Source organism: Hippocampus comes, unplaced genomic scaffold, assembly GCF_001891065.2.
Source record: "Hippocampus comes isolate QL1 unplaced genomic scaffold, H_comes_QL1_v1.1 scaffold7, whole genome shotgun sequence".
Classification (NCBI taxonomy): domain Eukaryota; kingdom Metazoa; phylum Chordata; class Actinopteri; order Syngnathiformes; family Syngnathidae; genus Hippocampus; species Hippocampus comes.
The window spans coordinates 3,983,630-4,002,904 of record NW_017842060.1 but is presented as its reverse complement, the minus strand read 5'-3'; the positions used below and the strand labels follow the sequence as shown (position 1 = coordinate 4,002,904).

At 43.5% G+C, this 19,275-nt stretch overlaps 2 protein-coding genes across 4 annotated transcripts; one reads left to right on the top strand and one right to left on the bottom strand.

Moving 5' to 3' along the window:
- The first annotated feature begins 28 nt into the window (after positions 1 to 28).
- Positions 29 to 10,184, top strand: pkd2 (polycystic kidney disease 2). The gene is made up of 14 exons (XM_019862605.1): positions 29 to 915; positions 1,090 to 1,203; positions 1,945 to 2,078; positions 2,273 to 2,748; positions 3,590 to 3,818; positions 4,586 to 4,756; positions 5,206 to 5,387; positions 6,220 to 6,340; positions 6,425 to 6,523; positions 6,602 to 6,723; positions 7,038 to 7,155; positions 8,014 to 8,180; positions 8,259 to 8,406; positions 9,273 to 10,184. Exons 1-14 carry the CDS (start codon positions 477 to 479, stop codon positions 9,477 to 9,479), a joined length of 2,727 nt encoding a protein of 908 aa, XP_019718164.1. The 5' UTR covers positions 29 to 476; the 3' UTR covers positions 9,480 to 10,184.
- An 845-nt stretch (positions 10,185 to 11,029) lies between these two features.
- On the bottom strand, positions 11,030 to 17,611 carry abcg2d (ATP binding cassette subfamily G member 2 (JR blood group)). 3 transcript variants are annotated; one of them, XM_019862019.1, is made up of 14 exons: positions 17,453 to 17,611; positions 17,224 to 17,338; positions 16,386 to 16,538; positions 16,150 to 16,307; positions 15,919 to 16,070; positions 15,155 to 15,256; positions 14,815 to 15,071; positions 13,363 to 13,442; positions 12,785 to 12,877; positions 12,523 to 12,644; positions 11,994 to 12,148; positions 11,470 to 11,559; positions 11,302 to 11,408; positions 11,030 to 11,182 (listed from the first exon to the last, which is right to left on the bottom strand). In XM_019862019.1, the coding sequence occupies exons 1-14, from the start codon at positions 17,599 to 17,601 to the stop codon at positions 11,035 to 11,037; spliced, it is 1,881 nt and encodes a 626-aa protein (XP_019717578.1). In that variant the 5' UTR covers positions 17,602 to 17,611; the 3' UTR covers positions 11,030 to 11,034. The 3 variants fall into 3 exon arrangements, with proteins under 3 accessions (XP_019717578.1, XP_019717577.1, XP_019717579.1); XM_019862018.1 differs by having other exon boundaries at positions 11,035 to 11,182; positions 12,785 to 12,874; positions 13,360 to 13,442; XM_019862020.1 differs by having other exon boundaries at positions 11,035 to 11,182; positions 14,815 to 15,065.
- Positions 17,612 to 19,275: the final 1,664 nt, after the last annotated feature.

Below are 19,275 nucleotides of genomic sequence, written 5' to 3'. Positions count from 1 at the left end.
GTGCGTGCGTGCGTGCGTGTGCGCGTGTGTGTGTGCGTGTGTGCGTGTGTTGGGGTGCGAAAGAACAAGATGGCTGTCCAGAGACGAGAAAACTTTTCTCGCTCTCATCTTTTTCACGCAAACACGATGATTTGTCATCTTCTGTAGTGTTTGTAGAAGAAAGCAACAAAGAAACAACAACTTAAAGCTATCCAAGGCATGTTTTTTTGCGTGTTTATTTTTTGGGGTGCGACGTGAGCCATTTTAGAGGCGAAGCTAGTCGGAAGGATTTTGGGGCAACGACGTCGAGTTAGGTAGGAGCCCGTCAAGAAAGAAGTCACTTTTTATCCTTTACAACTTTATTAATTACCTCCCGTTTCGCCTTGTAACATTTGTGTCTTTTTGTAAGTTTTCTTTTGAGGGGAGGTGTGATATTCCAACTGTTAAACTCATCCGTGACGTATGATCGTTTGGATTAAAAAAGTAGTCCGAGTACCATGAGCTCATCATCGCGGATAAAACCCCAGCACACCGCCCGCTCGCCGCACTCCTCCGAGGCGAGCGAGGGCATCGAAATGGAGAACATCCAGCACCAGCACCAGCGTCAGGATTCGGCGATCGGAGGAATCGTCGCCGGTACCCCGTCGCCGCCATCCAGACAAGCCTGGAGCCGAGACAACCCGGGTTTCGAGGCCGGTGACGAGATCATGGCAGCGGACTGGCCTCCAGCCAGCCCCGGGAGGAGGTCGGCGTCCACGGCCTCCAGCAACAGCAGTTGCAGCAGCGCTCTGGGCAGCTACAACGCCGGCGGCGGAGGAGGCGGCGGCCCCCACATCCACGGTGGAGGAGCCTACCCAAGCCCGAGTGGGGACGAGGGGCAGCGGGGCAGGCGTGAGCACAGCAGCTGCATGAAGCAGATACTCCAAAAAATTAGAAGTAAGACGCTCTTCTTTCTCTTGACACCCCATTTCCATCCTAAAATCTAGAGTTAGGTGAAATGATTTATCCGTTTATCGAAAAGGCCATTTGTTCATCGAAAAAAATAATAGCAAACCCAACACTTCCGAGAGGGACCACGAAAAAAACTATACTTTCTCTCCTTGGTTGCAGTTCTGTGGGGTACGGAGTTGATGGAGGACAACAACAACAGTCGGGAACGTTACTTGTGGAATGTTTTGAGAGAGATGCTCACTTATGTGGCCTTCCTCATCACCGTTTGCATCCGTAAGTAATTGACTGAAATTTGAAATTTCACCGGTGACCTAGAAAACTGAACAAAAATCACCATTAATGAGTTGAGCAGACGGAATAACAGGGCGCAGGGATTAAATTACGCGACGGGCCAGAAAATTAAGAGCATATGGTTCTCAAGTGTGCCGAATGGTCACGGTTACATTTTGCTCTTTTCTTTTTGCTGCTTCAGTAAAAAAAAAAAAAAAACTGCCAGTTTGTGGTTAAGGGCGGTTCAGGAAAAAGTTTCCTGGCACATTATACGATGCAGAGCTGGAGAAGCTGCTCTTTTTAATATTGACTTGTATTGTTGCAGAGCCCAGTGAAATGGGATATTGACCTAACTGCGTAAGCAGTCACACTCTACCGTGGAGTCTCACAATCAGATACCATTGTGTAACAAAAATGAACTGCGGCAATTGCTGTAAACACAGTAGGGCAGGAGAAATTAGAGTGGGGCCTTAAACTTCACACCCCTGTCAAGGCGTTATGGCTGTCCCGACTATATTACAGCTTTGATTTTCCACCTGAAAATTGACAGGTTGAATTTGCGCCGCTAATACTTGAGGTGAAGGGCCGCTGTGCTCCCTCATTTAAAAAAAAAAAAAAAGGATAGTCTGGAGCCCTGACTGTTGTGTACTGGATATTTCTGTAAAAGAACCATGCAACGTATATATTTGTGTGTGTGCTTGTGTGTGCGTGTGCGCGTATGCGTGTGTGTGAAATGGTGTCCAGTGACGTACGGGATGGTGAGCACCAACATGTATTACTACACCAAAGTCATGTCGCAGCTTTTCTTGGATACACCCATTTCCCCTGGAGAGGCAGCCACATTTAGGAGCCTTTCAACTATGGAGGACTTCTGGAAGGTATATCGCAGAATGCTGTCATCACAACAGTACCACAAACCGCTATTAGCACAGTTGGGCAAAGTATGGCCCGAGGACCTGGTCTGTTTTTTTTTTTTTTTTTTTTAAACATCATTATTAATTTATCTCACTGCATCATTGGTTGACGACTCATTTGGGGTAACTGCGGTCATCATGTCTCCTCGTCCTTCTAGTTCACAGAGGGGCCTTTCCTCAACGGAATGTACTGGGAAGTGTGGTACAACAACAATAGCCTGCCCGAGAACCACACTCTCATCTTCTACGAGAACCTCCTGCTCGGGGTGCCGCGCCTCCGGCAGGTCAAGGTCCGCAACGAGTCGTGCAGCGTGCACGAGGATCTACGCGACCAAGTCCGCGACTGCTACGACGCCTACTCGCGAGCCAATGAGGACACCGCCCCCTTCGGGCCCGGGAACGGGACTGCGTGGACGTACGTGACGGAGGCCGGCGCCAACGGGAGCAGCCACTGGGGTCGCGTGTCCAAATATGGCGGCGGGGGATACTACCAAGACCTGTCCCGGACAAGGGAGGAGTCGGCGGTCCGGCTGCGCTTCCTCAAAGACCGCCTGTGGCTCGATCGAGGCACCCGAGCCGTTTTCCTTGACTTTGCGGTCTACAACGGTAACATCAACCTCTTCTGTATTGTCAGGTGAGAATTGTCTGCATGAAGGCACACTTTTATTACATTTGTATAAGGGAACCCCTGTGTATTTGTAGTTTGGCATTTTCGCATAATCTTGAATTTGCAGATTTTTTTTGGGGGGAGATATCCTCTGTTATTGACTTAAAAACTCCCCAAGGTGGCACCAAAAGCTGGACGGTGGTGTCATGCAATAATTATTCAATAGAAGTGACACATCACGACTGTTTAAAGTCTTAGAATGTCCGGGAGGAGCTAAGTTTAGCCTGGGTTGTTAGTGGAAGTTCTGGAGAGTCTTTCTTACGTATTTGTTGTTCTTCCAAAGAAATCTCATCCGTAAGCAATGATTTTTCAGGGTAAATTTGCAAGATCAGTGTGAAACAATATTGAAAGACAAAGCAGCCATTTTTTTAGGGAAGGTGATATGAGAAAAGAGGCATGTTTTATTTTTTTATTGTATTTATTTATATTTATGAGCAAAGGATTGTAGTCATATGACTAAAGATGACGTTTAAACATACACTGTGTAGAATCGAGTGCCACATAGTGGTTAACGAATAGAATGCAATGACCTAAACTCGGAAGGGTGCATTTAGAGAGACCGCACTGTGCAAGCCGCCCACCAATTTCTTCAGAAGAGGCGCAAGCAAAATGTCATCCCAAACGACATCTACTTTTCTTTCAAGTGACAGAGGAAATTTGTCCCACATGCTATAGTAACGATTTGGAGGAACAATGTCCGACTTTAGTTCATTGTGGGGTCTGCTAACTTTAACCCTGCCCCTCATAACTACAACTATAATTATATATTTCCCGAGCAGCATACCTGATGGTGTCCAAACATTGTCAGGTTGTTGGTGGAGTTCCCAGCGACTGGCGGCGTGGTGACATCCTGGCAGTTCCAGACGGTGCGTCTGATCCGATATGTATCCAGCTGGGACTACTTTGTGGGCCTGTGCGAGGTCATCTTCTGCCTCTTCATTCTCTACTACGTGGTGGAGGAGGTGCTGGAGATCCGCATCCACCGCCTGCATTACTTCCGGAACCTGTGGAACTGTCTGGACGTCTTGATCGTCACTGTACGTATCTGCTCATGCTATCGCGACTATTCCTCAAATAGCGGCTGTCTTTTTTTTTTTTTTTTTTAACCCCCCCCCCCCCCCCCCCCCCCCCAATTGGTGAACAATTGGTGCATGGACCACTTAAGACCAATACATGTCTCTCTTTTTGGGTGAAAAAATCATGTTGTAAAAGTCAATTCATAGACACATTTTTCACTCTGTTGCTAACCAAAACAGCAGCACTCAAACCGTCTCTCAGTTGAATCTGATCACTGGTACCTCCCACTAGATGGCTGCGATTACTCATTTTTAAGTCTGTCGCGAACCAAAACAGCAGCACAAATTTCTTGTACGATGACGATACCAACCGCCATGCGTCACTATTTACACTAAGACCCTTCTTGAAGAAATAGCAAGTGGTACCACAAATTTTCACTTTGGCAGACCGATTTGTGCCATGCCGATTCACGCCGCGCGCCGGTCAAGAAAATAGAGCTGTAACTTTTTTTTTTTCCAAATAGTTGCTCCCAGTTTATTGCCAGGTGTGCTGTCCGCTGAAACAACGGCCTCACCCCAATCCAACCCAATCTATGATTTACCACAATGCAACGTATTGCTTCGTTCCTTTGTAACATTCCTTTTTCTTGAGTTCTAAACTTCACTTTCATGCCACACAAATGCTAATATACGATGTCAAGAAACACAGCCGTTGATAGATGTTCCGATATTCTGTGTTCATCACAAGGCTGTTGTGAATCGTCTGTTTGTGGCCTCCTTTTTTGTAGCTGAGTGTGGCGGCCATCATCATGAATATAACAAGAACAGCCACGGTCAGCCACCTGCTCAAGACCCTGCTGGAGAACCACACCACTCACCCCACGTTCGAACCTCTGGCCAACCTGCAGCTTCAGTTCAACAACGTGGTGGCGGTCATCGTCTTCTTTTCCTGGGTTAAGGTATGTATGCCGACTCCAGTATTTTAAATGAAAAGCAATTAGCTTATTACTACTTCCACCAAGGACGTTTTTTTTTTCCTGGGTACGGTTTATTAAAGATGTTTTATGTCTTGTTGGACAAGATCTTTTTTTTTAAATGAGTAAAGAAGTAATAGGAGAAGAAAAACATTTTACAGTAGAACTCCTCTACAACAAAATCATGTTTGCACCCAGATATTTTTCACAACAGGGGACTTTTCACTCGAGCAAATTTGATCTTAGACGTAAACACAAACACACACAAAAAACATCTAAGTGATCTCTTTATTTAGGTTTCGTTGTAGAGGAGTTTCACTGTACAAGGGAAAAAAAGTCTGAGCTGGAAAAAAAAAAAGAAAAGTTGTAGGTTTATGACAACAAAGATGGAATAGTTCAGAGAATGTAGTTGTCATTGTAATCCCTTCCCACAGCTCTTCAAGTTTATCAACTTCAACAAGACCATGAGTCAGCTGACGGGCACCATGTCTCGCTGTGCCAAGGACCTGGTTGGTTTTGCCATCATGTTCTTCATCATCTTCCTGGCGTACGCCCAGCTGGCCTACCTGCTCTTTGGAACTCAAGTCGACGACTTCAGCACCTTCCAGGCCAGCATGTAAGATGAGCAATACTTTCAAGAATGCGCACTATCCGCCGTCATTCATTCGAGTGCTTCTGCGCCACTCATCGGCTGAACTTTGGAAATCTTCATTCGTACGCTGTTGCTAACTAGAACAGCAGAACAGAAGCAATAATTACCCCAATTATTACATCTGACACTACTCCGTGTTGCTCGGTCGCTGTATTGTCTTTCAAGTAATTACATTAAGCGATGTAATAATAATAAATAAATAATACCGTAGTTGATGCCATACCTTAGTTGAACAAATAAATACCTTACCTCAGATAGACCCGCCCCCCACTCGCCTCACGAAAGGTAACAGGTGGCATCAATTGCTCGCTGCAAGTTTATATTTGAACTCTTTTGCTAACCAAAACAGCGACATCCCCCAGCAATGACAACATTTACTCTGACATCTGACACCACCACGTGCCCGCAAGAATTTTCCCCAAATAGTGGCCTCTGCATTATTACATGCCGCATCTGAATGAATTCTCAAGTGTTTATTCGAAACATTTCCTCAAATACGCCAATTTTACCCCTCAGAAAAACAAAATAAAGAAGCAGCACTGAGGCAAAAAATGAGCTAGCTAGTAAAAACAAACAAAAAAAACCTCAATATTAAAAGCTGGGTGTGTCATTGATGGAAAAAAAAGCCTCACCTCAAATAAACACATTTTCCCCCTGAAGAAAAATAATCAACATTTGGCCGCAATTACCCATTTCAACCCTGTTGCTCACCAAAACAGCTGCACCTTTGTAATAAATGTACATCCATATATTTAAATAACATGTATTTAATTAAAATCTTGCCCCTTTTGTGCAGTTTTACTCAATTCCGCATCATCCTGGGAGACTTTGAGTTCTCCGAGATCGAGGAGGCCAACCCGGTTCTGGGGCCCGTCTACTTCACCACCTTCGTCTTCTTCATCTTCTTCATCCTCATGGTGAGCGCGCACTCGCGCAACCCACGCAAGCATCTGCCAAATGCTCTCCGCTGACGCATCGTCCCCGTCCGTCCTCCGCCACAGAACATGTTCTTGGCCATCATCAATGACACGTACTCCGAGGTGAAGGCGGACATGTCTCAGCAGAGGTGTGACATGGAGATGAGCGACCTCATCAAGAAGGTAAAGAGGCGCCATCCGCTTTTTTATAGCCCGCATCAAGTTAAAGGAGCGTCCAATTTAAAAAGCGCTCCCGTCAAGGGTTGCAACAAAGCCTTGATGAAGCTCAGGCTGAAGAAGACGGCGGTGGACGACATCTCGGACGGTCTGCGTCGGGCCGGAGGCAAGCTCACCTTGGATGAACTCAGGCAGCATTTAAAGGGGTGAGTTTGTGACCTCCGTAACAAGACAAAAGACAGAAAAATAATTTCAAATTATGAGGAAAAAGTTGTTCAATTCTGATCAATTTAATTTTATTTGAAGCAAAATGTCGTGCAATTGTCGAAGAAACCACAAGATGGCGGTAAACGACTACTTTTGTCTATGCTAAATTCCTTCAATCACTTAGTTCCTAAGATGCTACAAAATATTCTTAACTTGTTTTGGCTTGAGTACAAAACCAGCCAATAGGTTTGCCGGAATTTCTTTTCATTTTTGTGTCTGATATGAATTTGTTGTCGGTGCTGCCATGGCACAGGAAGGGCCACACGGATGCCGAGATCCAGGCCATCTTTGCCAAGTATGACCACGACGGTGATCAGGAGCTGACGGAACACGACCACCAGCAGATGAGAGACGACCTGGAGAAGGAACGAGTTCGTATAAAGATCATCCGCCATCCGTCATTTCAGGGTCTCGTGTCATCAAAATGGAGGCCACGCGTGAAGTGTTGTGAACCCCCAAAACAAAATGGCGGACCACGACATCAATGTTTTCTTAATTTCACATTCTGACTTTGTTCTCATGATTTGATGACTATTAATCTTAAAAGGATTCTTCTTGTACTATTATATTCTCATAATATTATGACTTCACCGAACACAAAAAAAAAATATCACAAAATTTCCATTTTAATTATACAGTACATCTTGTCAGGGTCCACTGGAAAAACAGCAATTAATTTTTTAGGTGTGCGGGGGTTCGGCATTTTAGACGAAACCATTCAGGTTACAAAACCTACGTAAATACATTTTTCTTGTAATCTTTCAAGGGAAAAAAGGATTATATTTAGTATTACAAATCAATATAATTTTTTTTATTCCAAGTAAAAAGGTTGCAATAATATGAAGAAAAATTATCTTTTTTTTTTTGTGAACTATTACTGAATATTACAGTATACTTTTATGTGAGCACAAATGTAATCTTACCAAAAATGGACACATTGCAAACAAGAGTTTTAACATAACAAAAAAAAAGTGTTCTAATATTGCAAGAAAAAAAATCTCAACTATGAATATGCATACTGAACAAAGTAAAATAAGAAATGTTTTATTTTTATTTATTTATTTATTGGGGGTTAAACCAGCAAATAGATGTCATTTCAAGATAATACCACATTTTGGATTAAAGTATTTGTGAGTTTTTTTTATGTTGACACAAAAAAACAGCAAACCTGTTGTTTTTTTTCACAGTTTCGATTAAAATTTAAAAAATGACACCAAATGTGTTTGCAGGAGGATTTGGATCTGGAGCGCAACTCCTTAACCCGAGCGTGCAGCGGGCGCAGCCTGCCGCCTCGCGGCCAGGACGACTCGGAGGAGGACGACGACGAGGACAGCGGGCACAGTTCGCGGCGCCGCGGCAGCAGCTCGGGTGGCGTCTCCTACGAGGAGTTCCAAGTGTACGCACAAAATTATCGAAGCCAACGGTGGGAAGGTTGCCGGTTGGCCGCCCGTGACGTCCGTGTTGTCGTTGGCAGGCTGGTGAGACGCGTGGACAGGATGGAGCACTCCATCGGCAGCATCGTGTCCAAGATCGACGCCGTCATCGTCAAGCTGGAGGCCATGGAGAGGGTCACCCTCAAAAGGAGGGACGTGTTGGGAAGGCTCTTCGAAGGAGCCATGGAGGTACGTCAAATCACAAAAACACTGTCGGGAAAATGAAGGATGAATGAGAGACCAGTATGAGGGACCACCGTGTTGAAAAATAAAAAAAAACATTATTTGACCAATTGATTTCACATTGTTACAAGAATAAAGACAGACTGACAGGTAAAGTGTGCTAACTCCATTTTGTCATATGCTAATACTAGTAGCAGGGCCCGGGCCGATTTGGAAATTTATGTCAAAATTGGAACAAAATCTTGATTTAGAGCAGTATTCACCTGAGAGATATGATTTTTTTTTCTCTATTATTCTCTGCACTCAATTTAAAAATGAGCACAATGGAGTTCACCACTTTCGTTGCTGTTTTGTGAGAACATCAGTGCAAAAGAAAAATCAAGTCATCGTAGTCAAAAGGGTGATGTTACCCCGAACAGTCAACCCTAACCCTCAACCCTAGCCCTAACTCTGACCCCTAAACCCTAGCCCCTTACCGTAGCCCTGAACCCTAGCCCCAGCCCTGAACCCTAGCCCATACCCCAAACTCTAACACTAACTCCTCACCCTAAACCCTAGCCCCTAACCTTGAACCCTCACCCTAGCCCCAAAACCCTAACCCTAAACCCTAACTCCTAGCCCCTAATCCTGAACCCTAACCCCAACTGCTAGCCCCTAACCTTGAATCCTAACCCTAACTCCTAATCCCAAACCCTAGCCCCGAACCCCGAACAGTCAACCTGAACTCCTAACCCTAACTCCTACCCCGAAACCCGAGGCCCTTACCGTAGCCCCTAAACCCCGAACCCTAACCCCTAACGCCTAGCCCCAAACCTCTCAATATAACAACATGTAACGATTTCTCTCTCGTACTGGTCACTGTATGTCGTCAGGAGGAGCGCGGCAGCGGTCGGGACGTCGACGCCCACAGCGAGCAGGAGCGGCTGGTGAGGGAGGAGCTGGAGCGCTGGGAGTCGGACGACGTCTCCTCGCTGGTGGGCCACCCCCACACCGGCGCAGCCACGCCGCGGCCCCGCCCCCGTTCCCCTTCCTCACTGTCCATCGACACCGCAGACGGCAGTGGTAGCGCTCAAGTGTAAAAAGCAAGGTAAACAAAAAAACCCACGAAGGGATTCCTTGGTTGCAAACCAAAATAAGAGCAAGTACAACAAGGTCAGAAGTCACCTCGCATGATTCATTGACAGTACAGAGCCGGTTCACCTTATGTCAAATCACAAAATTGATGAGAGACTACTATGAAGGGACCACCACGCTGAAAAAAAAATTCTCATCGCAATCCAACTTATCTTAACTCCCATGAAAAAAAAAATCTCATAAAATTCAGACTTTTGTTTTAATACTACAATTAAACATTTTTCATAGTACGACGAAAATCAATACTGTATCCTCGAATTTGTACGACCTTATTCTGTTCCTTTGTGTACTTTTATTCCATACTTTTCTTTCCTTTGCAGTGTGGCGTTCATGCGCCTTTGTAGCAAACTTCCTAAAATTTGTCTTTGCTGCATTTTTTTGCACACATTTCACATTCCGTTGTCACGTTTGAACACAAACCAAAAGAGGCACCGTTTTATTCATTTTGTTGATTTTAATTCACAGTATTTGCGTTAAGCGTCCATTTTGCATCGAAGCTTCAACTGAACTAGATTATTCTCAATGTAATGCGCGCGCACACACAATCTATATTGAAACAAACTTCAATTTGGAGTGCAAATATTGTTCATGGGAAACCCATGCGTTTATATTTTATCCTGTGCCTTAGTATTTTCTTATCTGCCTTTTTACAAAAAAATTGTCAAATAAAAGTACTATCAAAATTGTGGTTCTTGAGAGCTTTTTTTGGGGGGGGGGCATTTTTAACACACTTTTTTTTTTTTAAACACAAAATAGTAATAATTGTATTGTTCTTTCTTTCATATATACTGATCAATTTTAAAATATTTAAATCCAAAAACAAGCAAACTTTTAGATGGATTTTCTTGCATTGATATCAAATCTGCCCTTGTTTTTTTCCCCAAGCACAGCAGCATAATGACAAAAATAAAAATACTGTTCTATAACAAATGTAATATTCATGAATTACGTGTTGGGTTCAGCAATGGGTGGAATTTTTTTTTTTCCTGAACTGTCACATCTACAAATTCCAAAGCAAGGTAACATCCGTACTGCGCAAGCATTAGAGGTCAAACTTTAAAAACAAAAAAAATGAAAATATTTTTAAAAAAATCTGACGTGCTAGAAAAAAAAGTACACGTAATTTTAAATCAGCATCAAATATTTTTGGAAAGATTATTTTAAATAGACTTATAGACATCTTGGTTAATACATCATTATTGTGATTAATTATTAAACAAAAAAAAAAACAAAGCAATTTGTGGTTTCATGGCGACATTTATATGTGAATACAATCGTGCAAATTGTTTGAAACAAATCAAAATATCAAAAGAACTTTTCATTAACAGTTCCATTACAAATGGTTAACGCTGAGCTAACTTCAAGAAAAAAATCTACAGTAGTTACGGTAATCAGGCAGTAAAAATCGCATCTACTTTTAAAATGAGGTGAATATTTATAAATAATAGCTTTCAAAGGTAACATGAATAGCTGTGAGCGAAAAAAAATGTTTTTCTTCTTTTAAGTGAACTTCTTAATGTAGCGAAGTTTCAGGTAGGAAATGAACAGGAAGGCAACGAGCATGACGGCTAACGCCACGTGGTTCTCCCACAAGCCCCACGTGTTATACCGGATCCCCAGATAGTCCAGATACTGCTCCCCTGTACATCTGGAACACAACCACAAAAAAAAATTATTAAATAAAAAATGCTCATCTGTGATTGGCTTCTACCTCCGACTGCTCCTCCAGCAAACTGGAGACGACGGCGGAGTCGTTTTTCTACTCACGTCAGTCCGACGGCGGGCCCCGCGCTGTAGTTGCAGGCGGTCACGGCCGCGGACATGTTGGTGTTCTGGCAGAATTTTAACCCCACAAACTCGTTGATCTTCAGGGCCTGAGGGTCCAAAAGTTTAAGAGTCAAAAGGGGGAAGTTTGTTCCATGAAGCTGGACTTACCGCGAGGCCGTAGCGAGGAATACTCAAGTACTTGAGCCAGGCCAGCCAGTGCATGATGCTTGGAAGGTTCACCAGAAGACCCGAGAAGATCTACAAAAACATACACGTCCAGCATGGGATACTACCACAATAAAGTCGGACTGCGACAACAAAATTGGGGGAATAAATGTAAAAAAAAAATTACATTTACTAATTGTAAAATTCAATCTTTATCCAATTTAATTTTTTGTTAAATGTTGTTTTCTGGTATTAAAACTTCACTCTTAAAAATGACACTTTTTCCCTTGTAAAATTCCGATTTATCACAACTCTTTCTTCTACGCTATCACTTTTTTCCTCAAATCACACAATTGTTCTCATGATATTCTAACTTTAATTTTGTTAACTAAAACTTCTTTGCCTCGGAAAATGTTGTCACCAACAATTACATTCCCAATAGTTTCACGGGCGACCCATCGTGACTTAACACAATCACCATATCACAAAGTCGGCCTTTCGCAGACAATTACGATACGTTCACTCACCATCATGAAAACGAAAGTGATGGTCATGAAGATGTTGGCGAGCGCCACCACCGTCTGGTCCGCCGAGATGGCCATGGTCATGGCAGTGGCCGTGTACGCCACCAGCGTCACCGTCAGCGTGAACACGGAGAAGGCGCACAAAGTGCACTTCAGCCCTGAACAAGTTACAAATCAAGACAAAATAAGCGCATTGCTGTCATTGGATCAGTTCTTTACCAGGCAAAAACCACTTCTGAGACGGAACATGAACTAAAGAGGGCAGAAAACGATGAGGATAAAAGTTAAATGACCATCATTTTTCTTCTTTATTTTTTACGTTATGCACAATTCTCATTTATTGTGCAATAATCTAACTGTAACATGTATTTGTTACATATTTTGATGCAATTTTATGCTTTAAAAACATTTATTATTTATTTTGGGGGGGGGGGTTGGAACGGATTAGGGCATTTAAATGGAAAACGCGTCTCGACTAACATTTTCTAGTTCAGAAATTTCTTCCAGAACCAATTAATAGTGCTGTTCATACCAATCATGAAGTATACGCCGCAGCTGAAGATAACGGAGGTGACGGTGCGGAGGGCCACGTCGGACAGCACCTTGGACAGGAAGTAGACGGACACTCTGTAGTAGCCGCTGATGTACTCGTGTCTGCGGGAACAACCAGTCGCGAGTCGCATGCGGTAAAAACGTTGGCCTTCGACGCAATTTTCGATGGAACGTAGCCGACGCCCGGCCGGCATCCGTTTTGTCACGGCTTGAAAACAGGCAATCCTGAAGCAACAACATACGCGAAGAGCTTCCGCTCGGCGATGAAGAGCTCGGCCGCCGACACTGTGCTGAAACATTGGTTGGTTGTGATGAAGAAGAGCGCCCCCATCCTGGAAGAAGAAGAAGACAGAGGTGAAAGCTGGTTTCCACTCTGTGACCCTCTCGCCTCTCCGCGGGAGTTCTCCAAGGGCACCGCTTAAGCCCCATCCACTAGTCCAGTCCAACCTTATGAAAGGTCTGGAGACTGGCTGGGTTTTAAAATGTGCTTTGCTGACCTTGTGCGTACCAGCTTGTGCCAACATTAAGAGGATTAGCGAATCCACATAGGAATTAATGCAATTCTCAATGCGTACAGTAGAGGTGGCGTATAGGATTTTTTTGGGGGGGGTTTATGAATTTCTGCCACTAGAGGGCTGTTCTTTAACCTGGAACCAGAAAAAAAAAATTAACTAATTTTACTCAATTCTCAAAGATAGAGGGCTGTTCTTTAACCTGGAACCAGAAAAAACCCCAAATCTAACTAATTTTACTCAATTCTCAAAAAAAAATGGATGACTGCTTTTGTGTTAGAGTGCTTGCATGTGTTTTTTATACTCTGTTCTGGATGCCACTCTGGTCGTCTTTGACCCTGAAGAAAATGGCTCCAACGATGAGAGCCAAGAAAATGTGCACCCCCACCTGCAGACACGGTGACGCAAATGCAGATTTTTACATGCATTCTATTTGGAGAATCATGCATGGATTTATCCCAGCTGTCTTTCAGGCAATAGGCGGGGGACACCCTGAACCGGTTGCCAGCCAATCGCAGGGCACACAAGAGACGAACAACCATCTGCGCTCACACACACCCCTGAGGACAATTTCAAGTGTTCCATTAACATGCCACGCATGTTTTTTGGAACGTGGGAGGAAACCGGAGTACCCGGAGAAAACCCACGCAGGCCCGGGGAGAACATGCAAACTCCACACAGGAGTTTATGTCTGGATTTGTGTGTAAGTATTGGTAATAAAATGTAAAAGAAAAAAAAAATGACCGAGTCACTGATGGTGTAGTGGTACACTCGCCCGATTGTGGTAGGATAGGGTCCGGCGACTCCCCGCGACCCTCTTCAAGAAACTTGGGACTTGCTTGAATCTAGGAGGTTAAACCTTGAGACCTACATAAGATTTTTTTTTTGCAATAGAAACTCTATACAGAGAGTCTGGGCGGACAGACCGCCCTCCCACAGACCACCGAGGAGGAAGACACCCCCTCCCCACCTCGGTGGGAGCGAGGGGATGTTGAAAGTTGGGGGGGAGGGAAGGATTTGACAGCAGAGAGTGAGAAAAGAGAAATAGGACACAAGTTTTAATCCCAACAATTGACACATTATGACAGAACTAAGCGGTTCCCAGGGTGAGGGGACCAGCTAATAAGCTGTAAGGCACGGGAGTGATGAACCGTGACAACGTCATGTGATGCTTTGCCCCGTAACCGTGGCCACGCTGGGCCAAGGTTTGAGTTCAAGGTGGTGATGGTGGTGGTGGTGGTGGGTGGGGGGGCTTACGCCAGATATGATATCAAGCCCAAAGGAGGCAAGAGTCGGGTCACAGCAGTCACAAAAGCCGATTATGGCGCCTGCGCCGTCCAGATCCCCGCTGGTGGGATTAAGGGGGGTCTTAACTGGGCCCAATTGGCTGTTAATAATTCTTAAAGTGAGGGGACTTCTCAAGGCTTTGAAAAGTCAGGTTGATCTGACCCAAGAGCATTCATCCACCACCAAATCATCTTTGATGCTTATGAAAACACAAATGTGTGGTACAATGAAGACTCGGAATTTTTCCATGTTTGCAAGAAAGAAAAAAAAAAAAAGAAAACGTGCATTTTTTTAAGGCTTAACAGTATACAAAATACTATATATGCCCAAGAGTTCACAAAAACCCAGTTGTTAGGTTTATTGAAAATGTATAAAACTGTTGTCGCTCCACGAATACGAAATTGTCCATGATGATTACGTAGACAATTTCGATTCTCAAACTTTGGAGTTTGTGAAAGACTCCAAATGCGTACCTGTGCCACAGATGTCTGTGGGTTCAGCAGGAGGTTCTGAAAGGTTCTGCGCAGCACCCAACGCATCTGGTGGCCAAAGGAGCTGTTATAGGTGACGGTGCGGGAGGTCGGCGGCGGCGAGTGCCGCTTGTCCAGAGCGATGCGCTGCAGCAGGGCCAGCGTGTCGCTGCAGTAGCTACTGTTCTTGTATTCCTCCACCAGGCGCTCCTCCATGCTCTGCCTGGAGCTGCTCAGCTCCTCCAAGTCCAAATCTAACCCTGGAGACAGACGTGAAGGTCACATTTGAGTTATAAAATGGATTTATTCACATATATATGGAATTGTAAACACACCGCATCACCTTCAGAAAGGCCGACTTTGGACATGCTGGTGACGGTGAAGTCTCCATGGATCACGTCCAGAAAAAAGTCGGCTGGGTTGTTGTGGGGCTCGCAGGAAAATCCTGAAAGACAAAGTCAAAGACTTAAGAATTTTTTTTTTCAACGATTAAAGGCTACTGATGTTATTTATTTCATGCAGTTGTTAAAATTCAGGTCTGAGTCCCACATTAATCAAACCGGATTATTTGGTTGTAGAAAAATAGTCTCAAGGTGACTGATGGCACATTCTTTTTGTTTCTGGCGGCCACAGACAATGATTTCAGTCTTGTTTGAGTACAGGTGGAGAAATTTGTTTGTATCCACACACTGATCTGTTGGATGCAGTGACAGGGTGAATCTGCAGGCATCAGTGATAAGTCGAGCTGGATCTCCTTTGCATAGTTGTGGGAGGACACTTTATAGCTCCGTATTAACTTGCCTAATGAAGCATGAAGAATAGCGGTTTCAGGATTGACCCCTGGGTAACGCCACAGGCCATAGCCATGACAAGACAATTTTTTCTCATTCTGTTCACTGTACTGCATTTTACTTGTATTAGGGCCAAATGGAACAACCACAAACCAGATCCAGCTGGAGCAGCACCAAGAGGCCTGGAGTGGAACAGTAAAACTTTGCGAGTCAGGGTTTTTCATTCAAATGGATCACGGCATGTTTACTATTATTGGAGCTTTGTAGAAGTCACACTTGTTAGTTAAAAAAATAACAATAGAGGGACAGGGCTCACCGATGTTTGCGAAATAGTCCAATGCGTTTGGTGCCGGTCCGTGGTACACCATCTTGCCTCCAACCAGCAAGGTTAGCGAGTCAAAGAGCCTGTAGATGGAGTAGCGAGGCTGGTGGATGGACATGATGATGGTTCTCCCTTGATTGGCCATCCTGTAGCCAAACAAGTCAGTACTAAAAATAATTTTTAAAAAATCACAGACAGAAAGTACTGCATCGTTTGAGTCGCTACCTCCTGAGCAACAGCAGGACAGAGTTAGCTGTGCTGGCGTCCAGGCCCGTGGTCGGCTCATCCAAGAAGAGCACGGGAGGGTCAATGATCAGCTCCATACCCATGTTGGTCCGCTTCTTTTCGCCTCCCGAGATGCCACGAGTCATCTGTGTGCCGACCTGCGAAGAACGTCACGGGAACATTTCTAGGACAGTCGCCCTCCTGAAACAGATTTGCTCTATAATTTCATCGTCCACCTTGCAGTCGGCCACCTTGGCGAGACCAAGTTCTGCGACGAGGTGATTGACGCGGGCCTCTTTTTCCCGCTCGGACACGTGCACGGGTAGACGCAACGCTGCTGAGAAACGGAGATTCTCCCTCACTGTTAGCGTGCCCATGACCACGTCCTCCTGGTACAGATGAAGAACTCGTGTGTAAGAGCCAAAAGGTGAGTTTGATGACTTAATACCATTTGTGTTAGGTTCTAATGTCCGCATTTGTTTGACCATTAGTGCTAGCATGTCATTTAGGCTCACATGCTAATTAATAGCATTGATGGGCCCAGTTTTAGCATGTTGTTTAGGCTAATATGTTAGCTAATATCATGGATGTGCTCAGTGACGCTCCGTCAGGGCCTTCAAGGCTATCTCTGCTGTCCCAAACCGTATCCAAAGAACATATTTAGAGCTTACATGAAATGCTAATTTATTTCCAACAGTCTTTTTATCTTCATTTCATATGGTATGTTTTTTTCTGTGTTGCTTCCATTTTCTTGTGGGTTAATTGATTTATTTTTTGGTGTTGACAAAAATACTTACGGTATGGTTGACTCACTGAAAGCTGAATTATAGATTTAGAATATATGCTTCCAAACATGCTAAATGTGATGTATGGAAAATTCTGCATTATACTGAGGAATACACCACTGGCCAGGAAACATAAGATTGAAACATTCCAAGACCTTCCCATATTAAAAAAAAACAAACAAAAAAAACATTAAATCAATGGATCTTTAATTATCTAACAATATTATTGATCATTTTGATCAATCACAGACATTTGTTTTGTAAATAATAATTTGACATAAAAAGGTACCTGGACCACGTAGCCTGACAGACATTTGAAGTTGGGTGGTTGCGGTGCTCCGTCAATTAAAACTTCACCCGAGAGGCCGGAGGGATCCTTCCTTGCAGCGAGAATATCCAAAAAACTTTGCAGAACGACATAAAAAATAAGAGTAATAATAATAAAAAAAATTAAAAAATCAAACATTCATGGCAGCAGACACCTATTTTTTTAAATTCCAGAACTCGGGTTCACTCACGATGACTTCCCGCTTCCAGTCGGCCCGAGGATTGCGTTCAGGCCAGGCCTCATGATACCACTATAGCACAAAACAAAGCAATGTAAATATTGATCTTGGCATACACCGTATTGTGTATGGATCCACGATTGATTCAAACTCTGTGACATTTATTTTTCAAATAATTGGATCATTCAAAAAAATTTAAAATCCACCAAATTTTGCAGTATATAGTCAATTAATACAAAAACATGAATACGTGACAAAATTCAGACGGGTTTCCACATGGCTGTTGGTCCAAAAAGTAGGATTAATCTGCCATCATGGAAGTCTGCTGAGAGGGCAGAATTTTTGACACAGTTCTTGTATTAGTGGCCAAAGAGTTCAAGTGAAAGAGCAAGCGCAAGCCATATGCGCGCACACGCACACACACACACACACACACGCACACACGCACACACGCACACGCACACGCACACACACAAACACACACACACACACACACACACTATGTGCAGCCTAATAAAATGGAATTAAAAGATTGACCACAAGCCTGGCCATGGGTCACGTGACGCCATTTTTAATGCGTTCTCTTGGCAGACGGCGACTATACTGAGAGATTATAAGCAAGAAACCATGCCTAATATCATATGATTAACGCAAGGAATAATTCACTCTTCATGGGAAAGACTTCAAACACACACACGCACGGACACACACACAGATACGTGCGCACGCATGCGCACACGCATCAGAAAGAGGGTAATGTAAAGGGGGCCCGGTTCACAATCGAGCAAGGTTTGGTTTGTGAAGTCAAAACGGACAAGAGCTAAATGACTTATTTGTTGAGCACTAATTATCGACGATGGTCAAGTTGTGTTGTGATTGCTGGAAATTAGGAGGTAGTACGACAAATATTAAGGTGGTTTAAAAAAAATGCAGCCTTCATACATGAAAAGGGACATCTAAAAAAAAACTTGATGTCCATCAGATCTCACAAAGAAGTGAGCCAAGAAAGTTGGATTATGATTAACAGTGGCGTTGAATTCTAAATTATGCAGGTTAAAAATAAACAAATAAATAAATTAACAATTTTAAAAGGACAGCTCAGCTGTAAATACGCTTTCCTAAAAACAAAACAAACAAACAAAAAAACCTCCCAGGGTTGGAAAAAATTAAGAGAATTTTTGGGACTAACTATAGACCAAATTATTGGGATTAATAGAGTTAAGAGGTATTAAATTAATGGGATTCATTTAGACAAAAAAAAAAGGGAGTTTACATATTTAATGTTTATCATTGCGAGTTTACAAAATTATCGGGATTCATTCAGTTAAAAGGTGTGAAATCCTTTTTCATGTACAAAAGGACAGAAAGCCACGCACGCCCAAACGTTCACAAAAATGCAGTTAAGGAAAGGATTTGGGGGCTTTTTTTTTGGTGACAATTTCCTAAATAATCAGAATTAATGATGTTAGGTGGTAGCAAACTTTATTTTATTCTGGTCCAAAAGGACAGACATTCACAAAAACACACCCAGCAAGGAACTAAATTTTTTTGGGGGTGACGGAGGGGATACAAAAAGGCTCCAAATCAGCACACGCAAAAATAGAGCAAAGAGGGAAATAAAAGAATTATTTTTTTTTAATTGACAATTTACCAAATTATCGGGATTTAGGCGGCATGAAATTCTATTATAATACCGTACAAAGCTACAAAAAAGTGGCAAAATTAACATACAAAGCCACCAAATCTCTCTCTCACTCTCTCACACACACACACACACACACACACACACACACACACCCACACACACACACACACACACGCGAGTGATAAAAAAA

Excerpts from the sequence above, each read along its gene's own strand:
- pkd2 (XM_019862605.1), top strand. The coding sequence starts at position 477 with ATGAGCTCATCATCGCGGATAAAACCCCAGCACACCGCCCGCTCGCCG. Across the intron at positions 5,388-6,219 it reads AGCACCTTCCAGGCCAGCAT|TTTTACTCAATTCCGCATCA; the intron begins GTAAGATGAGCA and ends CCTTTTGTGCAG. Across the intron at positions 8,407-9,272 it reads TCTTCGAAGGAGCCATGGAG|GAGGAGCGCGGCAGCGGTCG; the intron begins GTACGTCAAATC and ends GTATGTCGTCAG.
- abcg2d (XM_019862019.1), bottom strand. The coding sequence starts at position 17,601 with ATGTCACAGAGTTTGAATCAATCGTGGATCCATACACAATACGGTGTA. Across the intron at positions 13,443-14,814 it reads CACAGACATCTGTGGCACAG|GTGGGGGTGCACATTTTCTT; the intron begins GTACGCATTTGG and ends CCGTGTCTGCAG. Across the intron at positions 11,183-11,301 it reads GGGCCCGCCGTCGGACTGAC|ATGTACAGGGGAGCAGTATC; the intron begins GTGAGTAGAAAA and ends GTTGTGTTCCAG.